At 42.0% G+C, this 14,874-nt stretch overlaps 1 protein-coding gene across 1 annotated transcript; it reads right to left on the minus strand.

Moving 5' to 3' along the window:
* Nucleotides 1-1,563, minus strand: LOC131694786 (lipase member H-A-like). Its single transcript, XM_058983289.1, has 2 exons — nucleotides 1,472-1,563; nucleotides 1-1,409 (listed from the first exon to the last, which is right to left on the minus strand). Exons 1-2 carry the CDS (start codon nucleotides 1,515-1,517, stop codon nucleotides 436-438), a joined length of 1,020 nt encoding a protein of 339 aa, XP_058839272.1. The 5' UTR covers nucleotides 1,518-1,563; the 3' UTR covers nucleotides 1-435.
* Nucleotides 1,564-14,874: the final 13,311 nt, after the last annotated feature.

Genomic DNA, 14,874 nt, shown 5'->3' on the forward strand with positions numbered 1-14,874 from the left:
ACAATGTTTCTACGATTTTCATTCTGAACAAAGGAAACATATGTCTTTGGGATCGCATCCGATATTAAAGTAGTCCAATACGTAGAAATGTTCTTGGACTTTGAAATACTTTTATGAAATTAACGGACAAAAAATGTGAAAAGTCCACAGGGACATCACGTGGAGGGAGGTAGAGGTACAAAAATTGTTCACGTTTGTGCATGGAGGAGGAGGATGGGGTCAAAAACCTAGGTATTTCTGACCGCGTGGTATATGAACGGCCCTTTATTCATTCAGCTCGTTCGCAAACATTCAATACACTGTAAAGATATAATTGGCATTGTGTCCATAAATTTAAGTACTTTTTCTGGAAACTTTCCCGTTGTAATTTTCGCTTCAAACAAATAAACTAATCTTATCCTTACGCGAAATTTTCCACCGAGCAACAGCACAATCTTATCCCATTGCGAACGGAGGTTGTCCGTTTGTTGTCAAATGATAATACCCCCTCACATCTCGCCCAAAATTAGACGGTTCGCCACCCATCAGTGCTGGTGGACCACTCTGTGTGCAAACACCCGTGAGGATTTCTTCGTGCGATGCACAGTGCTGACCAACGAATCCCAACGGTGATCCGATCGATTCCGCAAAGTACTGATGCGCTCGAGTATGGGCACAATTGTTAGTAATATCAATTCCACATCCAGGCTGAGTTCGACCTCCGTTAGGATAAAAATTTGCATCACCTAGTGGCAGATCGAATCCAAGCACACCGGAGTTGGTGTATATTGCTTCCACGTAGTGTCCATCAGTAGCACTCAGAATATCCGGTTGACCGAGCGAAAACAAAGGACCGGCCGGATCCATTCCAATGATGGTATTGATCGCACCGTTTTGAAATTTGCCAGCGTTCCCAGCACAATGCGCTCCTAAACTACTTCCAGTAAGGACGATACTGTCTCGAGTAATGCCACTCGTTTCCACCAACATGTTGATAAATCGGGACACGATGTCACCAACCACTCCGACTCGGTTCCTAGCTTGGACGTAGTTGATGGTCTGGGCTCCTGCACCCCAATCCACGTTAATCACGTTGAAATCGCCAAGCGCTAGCAGATTGTCCCGAATCAACCTGTGTACGTTGGCATCCTCTCCGCTGACCCATCCGTGAATGGTGAACCGAGTTGGGTGAGTTCGGTCGAATACTGAATCCAGCAGCGATTGCGGATCGTTCCAGTAAATGAGTTGCGGAGTGTCCGGGTTAGATCTTGTGAACAGTCGAAAGATGATATCCGTTTCTGGATCAAAGAGTGGTTCTTCGTACCCGAGATCTTGTTGATGTAAATCGAGGTCTGTCGCTATAAGGTGCAGGTTTCCGGCGTCATCTGGGGCTACATTCCAACGAGTGGGATTACCGGTGGTTTGATTCACTGCGCACGGATAGAATGTATCAAAAGAAGAAAAAAAAAGTTTCAATTTCGACATTACGAACCTAAAACTAGTAGTGACCATAATAATAGCGCTTGTTTGGAGACCATCGTTGAATATTGATCTAGGTTCAGTTCTGCCTCGCCTTTTCGTATCAGTTTAGCTTTATCTGCCCCTAAATATCTTATCTTTAAATGAAATTTATGGCTAATTGTGGTAAACCCCAAGCAAAGTTTAGCGTTGTATGGTTCTGTTCGTAGATTGCTAACTGATGATTATCATGTTATAAATAATTCAAAGGCAGTTTTGCTTTTGTTGAAAAGAAATTCGACTCTGAACAATTTCTCTTTCAAGTTTATCAAAGCAAAGGAATCGTCATTGCCGTTCACGAGTGTTCTTGGCGATATACTTAGGATAAGCTTGGGAAATGTTGGCTTTATATAAACCCCTTCATGCTCAGGTTTAGAACAGACTTGCTCACAAAAACAAGTAAGCCTAATATTTGAGCACTAACAGTTATATGTTCTATTCGTGTAACTGAAGTTATTGCAATCAGTCTGATTGGCCCGCGCTGTATCAGTGAACGGTGAAAAATTAAATTTTGATATATGTTCACTAACCCCCCCCCCCCCCCCCCCCGCCACAGTCAAGCAATTGCCGCCAGCGATCACCAGTGACCAAGACGTGGCTCGACAATCGTACTATGTCTCGCCATGTGTTTAGTTCAACATTCGATGTCTACCGCTGTTACCGCAACAATCTCAACAGCCACAAGCATCAGGTGGTGGTGTGCTTATTGCCGTTCGCCATAGTATAAAAGCCCGAAATATCAACGATAACCGGTGGGAAAGCTCCGAGCAAGTGTAGATATCTGTGAAGCTGGCCGATCGCAATCTGTCAACGTGATTCGTATTTTCCACCTGATAGAATTCGTAATTTCAGCCTGATCGCAGTACATCCGGCTGTTCGGCCATCTAAAGAAGCTGTCCTTCAATGTCAGCTTCTGTCTCCAAATAGCTGAAACATGGAACTGGCTGTTTTAAAGACCTCATGCTTAAGCCAGTGAAGATACTGATTTTTTTTGGGGGACCTTCGCCTCTACCCAACTACCTCATCTTTAACAAGGTTCGTCTACCTGTTCGCCTCTTTGTGCCGTAAGTCGTGAACTGTACTAATTGCAAACAATTGGGACACACAGCCTCCCACTGTAGCAACAAGGCCCGTTGTGGGAAATGCGGTGGGAATCATGCGGATGATTCCTGTGGAAGGGATGTCGAAAAGTGTCTCTAATGTGGGGGAAACCTACATGATCTTACGGCATGTCCCGCGTACAAACAGCGCGAGGAGAATCTTAAGCGTTCCCTTCAGGGACGATCTAAGCGATCTTTTGTAGAAATTCTAAAGATAGCTACGCAATCGGATCCTAACATAAAAACTAACTTGTCTAGTGACGAAGGCCACTGTGAAGAACCCCAGGAGGGAACATCTTCTGCTGTGCCTAGAAGCAATAGAAAAAGAAGTAAACATTTCCTCTTCTAAGCTTCGTTGTAAAGACCAGAAGGTGTCTCCTCAAGGTCCCCAAAAATAACTTCTCGAGGAAGTACTGGTGCAAAACCGCCTCAGTTAACCACCGACGGCTTAGCGATTTTTCAGATCTCATCCCCGCATCGCTAATTTTAGGTGACTTCAACTTCCACGGTGCGGCATGGAGTTGTCTTTATGACGATAATCGATCTACCCTACTCCATGACCTTTGCGACAACTTTAATATGACCATTTTGAGCACGGGTGAAATGACACGGATGCTGGAGGGGCCTCCAGCGCGCCCGAGTGCCATAGACCTATCCCTTTGCTTGACATTGCTGCGGTTAAATTCCATGTGGAAGGTAGTCTCTGATTCCCACGGCAGCGACCATCTACCAATCGTAATTAATATTGTTAACGGTTCAGGATCACCGGATACAATCAATGTTTCGTATGACCTCACATGAAATATTGATTAGAAGAGCTACCGGTCCGCGAATCCGAAAGAGTAGAATCGACACAAGAGCTTCCTCCGGAGGAAGAGTACGGGTTTCTGGCTGGCTTGATTCTCGATACCGCTTTTCAAGCTCAAACTAAACGCATACCAGACGGGAACTCCCGCGGGCGTCCTTCCAATCCATGATGGGACAAAGAGTGCTCAGACGTGTGCGCGGAGAAGGCCACCGCGTAAAAGACCTTCCGGGACGACGGGCTACCAGCTAGCTACCGACAGTATGCGATGGCGGAAACGCACATAAAGAGTTTGATGAAAGCCAAAAATCGTATCTACTGGCGCCGGTTCATTGACGGGCCAACGAGAGAAACATCGATGAGCACCCCCGGCGTTTCCGAAACCGAAACAGTACTAACGAGAGTGCAGAATATTCAAACCTTTGGATATTCGATTTTGCCAAGAAGGTTTGTCCGGATTCAGCCCCGGTACAGAAGGTCTACCGCGTCTACCGTCCCCTCACGATAGCGTGAACGAAACACCTTTTTCGATGGTGGAGTTCTCACTTGCTCTCTTGTCGTGTAACAATAAAGCTCCAGGGCCAGACAGAATCAAATTCAACTTGTTGAAGAATCTGCCAAAATCTGCCAAGAGACGCTTGTTGAACTTATTTAATAAGATTCTTGAGGCTAACATTGTCCCACACGATTGGAGACAAGTGAAGGTCATCGCCATCCAAAAACCAGGAAAACTAGCCTCCGACCACAATGCGTATCGTCCGATCGCAATGCTGTCCTGTATCCGGAAATTGAGAAAATGATCCTATTTAGCGTCAACAATTGGGTCGAAGCAAATGGCTTACTGTCAGATACACAATTTGGCTTTCGCAAAGGTAAAGTAACGAACGATTGTCTTGCGTTGCTCTCAACCGAAATTCAAATGGCGTATGCTAGTAAAGAGCAGATGGCATCAGTGTTCCTAGATATAAAGGGGGCTTTTGATTCCGTTTCGATCAACATTCTTTCAGAAAAGCTGCATCTGCATGGTCTTTCAGCGACTTTAAACAACTTTTTGCTAAACTTGTTGTCGGAAAAGCACATGCATTTTTTCGCATGATGACTTATCGACATCACGATTTAGCTACATGGGCCTTCCCCAGGGCTCATGTCTAAGCCCCCTGTTATATAATGTCTATGTCAACGACATTGATGAATGTCTTGATAATTCCTGCACGTTAAGGCAACTTGCAGACGATGGTGTGGTGTCTGTTACGGGACCCAAAGCTGTCGATCTACAAGGACCATTACAGAATACCTTGGACAATTTGTCTGCTTGAGCTATTAAGCTGGGTAACGAATTCTCCACGGAGAAAACTGAGCTAGTTGTATTTTCTAGAAAGCGTGAGCCAGCACAACTACAGCTTCTATTAATGGGTCAAACTATCGCTCAGGTCTTCACAGTAAAATATCTAGGGGTCTGGTTCGACTCGAAAGGTACTTGGGGATGCCATATTCGGTATCTGAAACAGAAATGCCGACATTGATGAATGTCTTGATAATTCCTGCACGTTAAGGCAACTTGCAGACGATGGTGTGGTGTCTGTTACGGGACCCAAAGCTGTCGATCTACAAGGACCATTACAGAATACCTTGGACAATTTGTCTGCTTGAGCTATTAAGCTGGGTAACGAATTCTCCACGGAGAAAACTGAGCTAGTTGTATTTTCTAGAAAGCGTGAGCCAGCACAACTACAGCTTCTATTAATGGGTCAAACTATCGCTCAGGTCTTCACAGTAAAATATCTAGGGGTCTGGTTCGACTCGAAAGGTACTTGGGGATGCCATATTCGGTATCTGAAACAGAAATGCCAGCAAAGGATCAAATTTCATAGTACAATAACCGGAACATGGTGGGGTGCCCACCCAGGAGACCTAATTAGGTTGTATCAAACAACGATACTGTCGGTAATGGAATACGGATGCTTCTGCTTTCGCTCCACCGCGAACATACATTTCATGAAACTCGAAAGAATTCAGTATCGTTGTTTGCGTATCGCCTTAGGGTGCATGCAGTCGACCCATACAATGAGTCTCGAAGCTCTGTCGGACGTTCTCCCGTTGAAAAATCGATTTTGGGAACTCTCATATCGATGGCTCATTCGATGCGATATCTTGAACCCGGTGGTGATTGAAAATTTCGAAAGGCTTGTTGAGCTCAATTCTCAGACCTGATTTATGTCCCTGTACTTTGACTACATGGCGCAGAATATTAATCCTTCTTCTTACAATCCCAACCGTGTGCAATTCATAAATACTTCTGAATCTACTGTTTTCTTCGACACATCCATGATAGACGAGATTTATGGAATTCCGGACCACTTACCCCCACAAGTGGTTCCAAACATTTTTTATAATAAATTCCGAGAAGTCGAGTGTTCTAAGATGTTTTATACTGACGGATCGAACCTCGACGGGTCCATTGGCTTCGGTATTTTCAATCAAAAGTTCACCGCCAACTACGAACTCAGTAACCCTGCTTCAGTTTACGCCGCAGAGCTAGCTGCTATTCAGTATACCCTTGGGGTCATTGACACACTACCCGCAGACCATTGCTTCATCGTTTCGGATAACCTCAGTTCCATTGACGCTATACGCTCGATAAAACGTGAAAAGCAAAAAAATGGGGATATTACGGGAGCTACTGAGTGCTTTATCAGACAAATCTTTCCAGATTACCTTGGTGTCCCGGCAATGAGAAGGCGGACTCCTTAGCTAAGGTGGGTGCCCTAGAAGGTGACGTTTATGAAAGACCATTTTGCTTCAGCGAATTTTTCAGTATTGCTCATCAGAGAACCCTCGAAAGTTGGCAAACTTCGTGGAGCAGTGGGGAGCTAGGAAGGTGACTACATTCGATGGTCCCCAAGGTATCGACGAAACCTTGGCTCAAGGGGATGGATGTGGGTCGTGACTTCATTCGTGTGATGTTCCGACTCACGGCAAACCATTACACGCTGGATGCACATCTCCAGCGTATTGGGCTCGTGGATAGTGGTATCTGCGCTTGTAGCGACGGCTATTACGACATCGAGCACATTGTCTGGGCGTGCACCGAGTACAGTTCCGCCAGGTCTCGGCTAATGGATACCCTGCGGGCCCGAGGAAGACCAACTAACGGCCCGGTTCGAGATGTGCTGGCAAGCCGCGATCTCCTCTGTATGTCCCTTATCTACACCTTCGTAAAAACAATGAATATACAAATTTAACTGCTCCTTCTTATTTTCCTTATCATTCTCAGAAGCGCCCTCTTCCACCTGTACCATACACCCACGATGGTTGAGGCGACACAAAACATCTCTGTCGAATGAACCAACAAACACGGGACCTACCGCACGAACATCACACGCACAACTCGAAATGTAGCCGATCCACATCTGAGCCGTACTACGAAATCGTCTGGAGAAACCCCTGCCATCTTGAGGAGGACCACCCGGCGTCCCAGTACATGATTCTTCCTGATGAAGGCCACCCGAGTCTGTAATCCATCCGATGATCTCCCGAGGCCTAAACTGAAACTGAAACTGAAATAATTTTTCCCCCTGCCATCTTTGTCCACCCTCACTCCCCTGACTCTTATATCCAGAAGTAATCGAGGGTACGGGAGATCGTCATAGTGACAAAAGTCGTGACCGCAAGGAAGACTGCCGGATAGTGGCTCGAACCGCTACCATGACTACAATTATGATAATAGACTTAGCATTAAATCTTAGTTCCATCTTAGAATAATGTGTGAAATACGTTTTTCCTGTTTAATGCTTATATCATAACGTTATTTTCGTTTCATTTTTATACACAGTATTTTTCCTTGTGAAATCCAATGATTTTTTCATACCGGAACTTTCCGATTGCCTGTTACGTTCTAATGCGTAATGATAATTATATTTGTTTGCTTTTGGCATCCTATATGACAACCTCTCGATTGAACCATGACGATGACTATCAAGAGGACGACCAAGGACTACAAGAGGAAGTAGGTTTTTATCCCTAGCACAAATAGATAAAACGAATCAACGTATTATGTAAGAACTAATGTCCCGTGTCGAACTGCAAAGGTCTCACGTTGAACACAAACTCGACCTCCACTTTGGCAAACAGCTGGCGGATTGGCTCATAATTTTGATGTAGCGTCAGCACCTAGCTCAGATGCAATATCGTATTAGATAACAGCCGATTTGTTTCTTCGGTTTGCGGATTACAATCGTGAACCAAGAGACCGTATCCCAATCTGCAGTTTTTGCAGATGACCACATGACTCAAAATTGGTCGTTTGAGAAACACTCGATATATCGTATTGTCGCTTATCGACTCCATGCTTGACTTGTTGACTATTACAGGGGTTTTTGGATAGAATAAATCCACGTGTGTAACTCGCATTATACGACATTACATACTCCCTGTTATGTTGTTCGTTCGCATTTTTTTTTTTGACTGGGGTAGGATGCTAGACTCGGCGATAAGTCGCTGTTCAGCGTCCAGGCGTGAATCGTCCATTAGATATTTCACACGCATTTTATTCGACACTCCTCAATGCATTACCTGCGCCGTGGAATTTTTAATATTATCAATGTGTAAATAAAAATAAATAAATCGAATTTTATTGTATATCCATTGGATCTTGTATACGCGATTTGTTACTTTGCGAAAAGATCTTATTTCTTGTTGAAAATCTATTTATTTCATTGCCTCTTGTTGCTTGTGGATCACTTAGTGCGCTTTCTCTAGATTTATCGTTTTCGTTCATGCTATTCTCGCTGTTAATGTTGTATGGGCTTTCACGATTACCTGGTTTGAGTTGCTTGTGGGGCCTACGGGTCACGATCGCGTATCCGTGTTCTTTGTTATTTACTTTATTATCGGTGGTGCTGGCAGTTGTTTGGGGAGTAGTAGGCACATCCCAATGATCGTTCACGCTGTGCGTACGTTCTGTTGTTCCAGTATTCGTTGGTGCCTGAGCTGCAACTCCGGTGGTTTGTGATTTAGTTGATGTTGATGAAGGGCTGTGTGATGGGTATGCTTGCAGTTGATATTGCTTCGTTAGAGGTTTGTGTACAAGGTTTCTCGTAGTTTGTCTTCTTGTGTAACAACGTAAGGCACGCAGGGGTCTGTCCTTCATCGGTGCACAGCGTGATTTGAGATTTGGTCACGCGTTTTGCTTTGAATTGAAAGTACAGATATGAAGGAATAGGTCACTCGCATTCTCACGAAACAAAAACCGTTTGAAATACCTAAACTTTCTCCGGGTTTCAAACTTAAACGATTCCACCGTTGCGTATTCCGACATGATGGTTGTAATAAATTTATTAATAGTACCCAAGTGTAGATCGTGCAGACGCATATCAATCTTATCATTGTCAATATAAACGGGTATCTTGGTCCTAACATTATCATGCTCAACGACGTATTGCATGCTGTCTTCCACTGCGTAGCTTTCCGTTATAGCCAAAGTTTTAAATGTTATCAGTAACGAGTTTAGTGAACTTTTATAACAACGGCTTCTGTTAGTTTAAACTGTATTTGCAAATTTGCTGTTGATTTTCAAACATCTTGAAATGAATGATCGATATCGCATCGATGAAAGTAACGGTGCTTTATTGTTCACACTGGCTTTGGACGAAATTTATTATTCGATTGCTTTGCTTCTTTATAGTACTGGCACGGTACCTATAGACAGCAAACTTTAGGTAGAAACGTTCGTTTGATTCATTGCACTGTTGACAAGCAGAGCGACTGATTAGGTGCTATTTTTCTTTTTATGGAATGGATTTCCAGTAAGACGAAAAAAGCCACTAGCAAGAGAACTCAAGTAGAAGCAGACGCACCAAAATGCCGATGTGTCTTTTCAGAGGTACCAAAGGGAATTCTTTGGGTCCCGGACAGGCACGTAGCCAGAGGGGGGGCTAGGGGGCTAAAGCCCCTCCCGAAATTTTTCAAAAATGAATTTCAAAAACCGGCGATGTTTAACAAAATTTGTTGCTCATTTGGTTTGAACAAATCTTTGAGAAAAAGTTGAAGAAGGCTATTTCTAACCACCAAAGGCAATGGTCACGAAATTCAGTCACTTTATGCTTTTGCTCGAGCCAGTGCGACGCGAACGATAAAAATAGTAACTTTTATATTGTGTGTCTTGCCTGAAGAATAAAAGAAACTGTTACTATAATTGTTGCTGTAGTAATCTGTCGAGAAGCAAGAAGTGGTGCTCCAGCCAAATACGGTGATTATAAAATTATTGATGATTCGCTTAGGACCGAGTATTCATAATGTGGAACATTTCCTGAAGGTGTAAATGGAGGTTGGACTTTCGGAAGCGAGTTCTACCATGTCAGGCATTTAGCGCTCAACAAATTAGCCCAGATGAAACCATTCATTTCGAACAACTTAAAACACATGGTTGAAAGTGACAATGCTATAATTAAGATCCTCCTATATATGGACGATGAGAACATCAATGTTCCGCTACAAGATCGGATATCGCTTACTCGCAGATTAATGTCATATTTGGGAGAAATGGAATCCATTCGGAAGGAAAATTATTGAGAGCGAGAAGCAAGGAACAAATCAGACATTCGCAAACATAAAGTCAAAATTGACGAATTGACATAAAGTTTTGCAAAAGTTTCACAGGAAACGGATAATTTGCTGTGATTTGAAAACAGACAACTCTAAAAGAAAGCCTCTTTTGAAAATTAGATGTAAGTGCGATGTGTTCTCTTCCATGTGTCGGAAGCAAGTGATGCTGAAATTATTAAGCTCACCTGTGTTTATAGTTTCTAGTTATTTTGGTGGTGATATATTTACCTAATTTTACGTAAATTAGAAGCATTCAGAATCAGTGCTAAGTAATTTTCTTTCGATTAGTGAACAAGTTCTGAGCAGTTTCGCTCAGTAGATTAAATTCTGGGTAGTTTTCATTAGTAGATTAAATCATTGAAATATATATTTTACATTGTCCAAAAACCCATGAAATCCGAAATAATACCTTCAAATGTTCAAATATAATATTTACTTAATCTAGGTAATCTTCTCAAGCTCCAACGGTTTTGCAAAATTCTGAACGTCAATGAGCTAATGAACTTATTCTTGCATTGTAGTGGAATCAGTAGTTTTTTGCACTCACTTTACATTTTGACTTTTACTATAGTTTCAGGGATCTAGGAAAATCAGTCTACGATATTTTTAATTCGTAAGTCCAATGATATGAAAGTATCTAAAAAGAATCTACTTAAATAAATAAATAGATAGTTATTCTCAGTTGCCTGATAATATTGTCGAAGATAGCGTTTAACCCATTCCCCACGAGAGTCAAATGAAAAAACATGTGTTTTTCTCAGGATTATAATTACGCATACTTCGGATGAAGTCACAGAACTAGTAATAGTAGCCTGATCATGAAAATAGGAGGTGAAGTTCACTTTGTTCGGACATTCTTTGCAACGATAAACTTGGATTTCACACTGATATATTCCTATCCATGGAGACAACCTTGACGTTGGTTTCGTTCTCCTGTTTAGCAAATGCGTGTAAAGTTTCGTTAGGCGGGTTTTTGGATATTTTTGTACTCATTCCAATTTAGCGTCTTCTACACCTTGTAAACGTGTAGTCTAGAATGCGTAGCATTTTCAATCAGCTCTAAATACTTTGATCTCTTGATGAATCTTGAGAAAAATTTCTAACTTATAAACTAATAATAATCAAATTTAATTCGTCGATGCACTATAGCTTTTCTTGTAACAGACAACATATTTTTAGGGTTTTTAGTGTCTATTGTCTTAGTTATGGAATTGTTTTCACTAAGAACATTTCATAATTACATTCAGTTTACTGTGACTATCTCAAGTCATCAGAATTTATACATTTATGCAATAATTTTCAAGCCCCTCCCGAAACAAAATCCTGGCTACGGGCCTGGTCCCGGATTGAATGACGATTTAACCCGAGAAGAAGCGCTGGTAATTATTGTTTCATCGATATTGACGAGGCACTCTTGAGAGACTAAAAAAAAACATCGGAAGGTACAATTGGGAGATTCGACTATATTAAGTTTTGTTTGTCGCATTCCGATTGAGGATGAGTATACGTTGCAGTTATGGTTGCGGTCGGTCGTTACTGCGATCTGGAGCATAGTGAAAATCGAAGACTGAATAGATAGAAATATATTAGGCTTACAGGACAAATCAAGCATTTTCCTCGACTTCCCAGGACACCAGGACAGTCAATGCAAAACCAGGACGTGTCCTGGAAAACCAGGACGTATGGTCACCCTAGGAAAACTGATATCAACCTTTTGTACCGGAAACCATTCTTTTTAGAAAAAAAATTATTACGTAGTGAAAATAATTCAAGAAACCGGAAACACAATAAAACCGGAAATCAGTACAATGAGATATTGAGTCCAGTAGAAATGTAGGTTTGTAGATCGCAGTTCACGGTCAATCGACTCTTTTTCTTACGAACCGCCGAGTGAACAACATTAAAAACAGTGGAGTGAAACTAATTATTTAGACCGAAGTAATGAACATAACTTAATTTGAAGCTGGCTTTTACTAATAGCCGATATTTACAGAGTTTCTTCTCTTAATGAATTATAAAAAAGTCGTGAGTGATTAAAAAAATAGACTATATTTGAATTGTTAGTAATTTTAACTGTTCAGAAAATAGTATAATTAATCATTTGCTATAGGAATTATTTACTATAGATCGATAGTGAGTGAATCGAGGAATAATTACAAAGGCTGGAGTAGAAAAAATAAAACTAGTGTCAGGTAAATGTGATAAAACAAGACAAAAGTTCGTATGCTAATTTAGTTGTTCCACAGCTTCCATGATGGTGGCCGACATCGTTGGGCTTTCTATCCATTTAGTGTTGGTCTAAGGATCGACCAGGCACCGGAGTGCAAGTCGACGCTCAACACCGACCGGGCTCCGCTCCATCCAACAGGGAGACGGTGGAATACATCCGCTATTTTCAGTTAGTGCAGTGAACTCGGGTACCCTTGGCAATCCCCCGGATGTGACAATCGCCTCGTGGCTGCGTGCTACTATTGGCACATCTGGAGTGCGTTGGCTGCAGAAGAAATCTCGGCCTCGCGGCACTTCCCGCCATTACCGGTTGCCACGAAAGCGAGACGTGTTCGAGAAGGGAAAGATTATTCCCAACGCCAGAGAGATTCGCCTGCTACTCACGCAGCCAACAGCCCAGAAGCGACCCTATACTGCGCCCTCTTCGTGCTACCACGTGTGTAACCCCTTGTGCACGCCATCACCGCCCGCAGTGTACCGGCTGTTGAACGCCGACCCCGCCGCAGCGAACAGCATCAGTCTCACTTCGCGCTGCTCGAAATCGTCCAACCGCAGCACAGTGGCGTAACTATATCAAATCCATGGCCAAAATTATTTCACATGTTTTTAAGTTTTTTATACGATAAAAAGTGATGAAAAATGGATTTTCGTAATTTTAGACAAATTATGACCAAAATATGAAAATATTAAACCTCCTTGCAGTGTGATGCAAAGCCGAAAATAAACGAATTCCACGAGCATTATTATTTTTCAATGTAAACGTATTTTTAGAGTAATCTATCAGTTTGAGGAAACCTTGCATTGAGATTTAGTATGTTTCAACTATTTTCATAAATTAAAACATTTTGTTTCAAGTTCATATGTATATTTTGCTTTTCTGGTTTTCTTATAGCAGAAAATAATATTCAAGTTTTTGTAAATTCGTAATAATAGAAAGCTATCCAAGTGATTATCGTATTCAATCTGGATTATTCACGTTAACACTTGCAATCCTGAGACAAGGAACTGGAATGAGGAGATTGTATAATTTGTTTGATGCTTCGCTTACGTTTCTAAGGCAACTTGTGTACGTTACGTTTCATATAGCAAGGTCAGCGGAAGTTATATTTTACACTCTTTTATATGGCTATCGTGGTTATAATAGCTCAATTTGGTTAATGAACGCAATCTAACAAAAAATTATATGGGGGACTCAATCAAATCATTCTTGTCATATAAGCTTGAGCTTGTGGGACCACCCCTGGCCGCTACTCCGTTATCGATCTGGACTAGCTGAAGTTGCACAGGGAACAAGTAGATAATCATGCTTGGGAATAGCGAAAATCTTTCAATGTGTAACTCCTGGTAATTCTAAATTGTTTATTGATCAATACCGGCGTCGGCCAGGACCGAACGTAGATCGCGGAAGGAAAAGGAAGGAATGGTTAGTCCGATACTTGCTTGTGCTAGAGGCCGCACTACTGCGCACTCCACAAGTATCACGATAGGAGGATATTTGTTAGTAAGTATAGAAGTTGGATACCACTTCTTCTTTACCGACGCCAGAGAGGTGACTTCACTTCTGGACTAGATATCGATCCATCAACTCATGGACCGGGAACCAACTGCTTTACTTCACTTCCGAAGGAAGACGTCACCACAGATTTTTTCACTTCAGAAAAATCTCAATTGAACCCAGGCCAACTGGAATGAGTGGCGGTCACGCTTACCACTCAACCACCGGCGCCGTCTCAAATTATTCTTTTCATATAAGATCTTTTAAATACCCAATACTGATTTTTTAATTGTATTCACTTAAAATTGAGCAAAAAATACGACATTTTCAAACAGCTGTAAAAAACCGAATGGGATTAATTGGGAATGTTTTCTTCGTGGAACAGTGAGAGGACACTCCAAATAATCTTCTCCTTTTAACAGATTTACACGACATTGCCCAACAAGGTACTTTTTTTACCAACGAATATGTGTAAAATCGATAAAAGTGAGCACTTTTATAAAACCTACCGAAAAACCAAAAAGAAAAGCTAAAATAGACCCCAATTGATTGTAGTTGCTGGAGTTTGCTATGAAAGGCACGATTTTGATTTATAAATTGATTTTGGGTAATTAGTTTTTGAGCAATCTGAAAAATTTAGGGATAATGGCTTTCAAGATAATAAAATGTGTAAAAAAAATCACTGATTTCAAATAATTTCATACAAAAATTATCAAACGAAAACGCTTTTATTTTTAAGCAAAACGTTAGAGTATGTTTCGAAGAACAATTTAAGCTGAAAATATGGACAAATGAACAAAAACAATATTTTTTTCTATTTTGGCCAGGATTTGAAGTTAGTTACGCCTCTGTGCGCAGCATCAGCAACAGTGAAACCGAAGCAGCACGCTTCGTCACTATCCACTGTTGGACCTCATCGACCGGCGTATAGATCATCCGTGGGCGAACCGAAGCAGCACGCGTTGCCACCACCCACTGCCCACAGTGAAACCAACATCGTCCGTCGAGCATCGATACGCTGAAATTTACCACCCACCCACCGGGTGGCCTACAACGAAAGCCTCGTCGCACATCGTAAAATCGAACAAAGATCACCGGTGGGCAGCGAACCCAGCAGCACCGACGGTGAGCCGACGCTGTTGAGC

Source organism: Topomyia yanbarensis, unplaced genomic scaffold, assembly GCF_030247195.1.
Source record: "Topomyia yanbarensis strain Yona2022 unplaced genomic scaffold, ASM3024719v1 HiC_scaffold_15, whole genome shotgun sequence".
Lineage (NCBI taxonomy): Eukaryota > Metazoa > Arthropoda > Insecta > Diptera > Culicidae > Topomyia > Topomyia yanbarensis.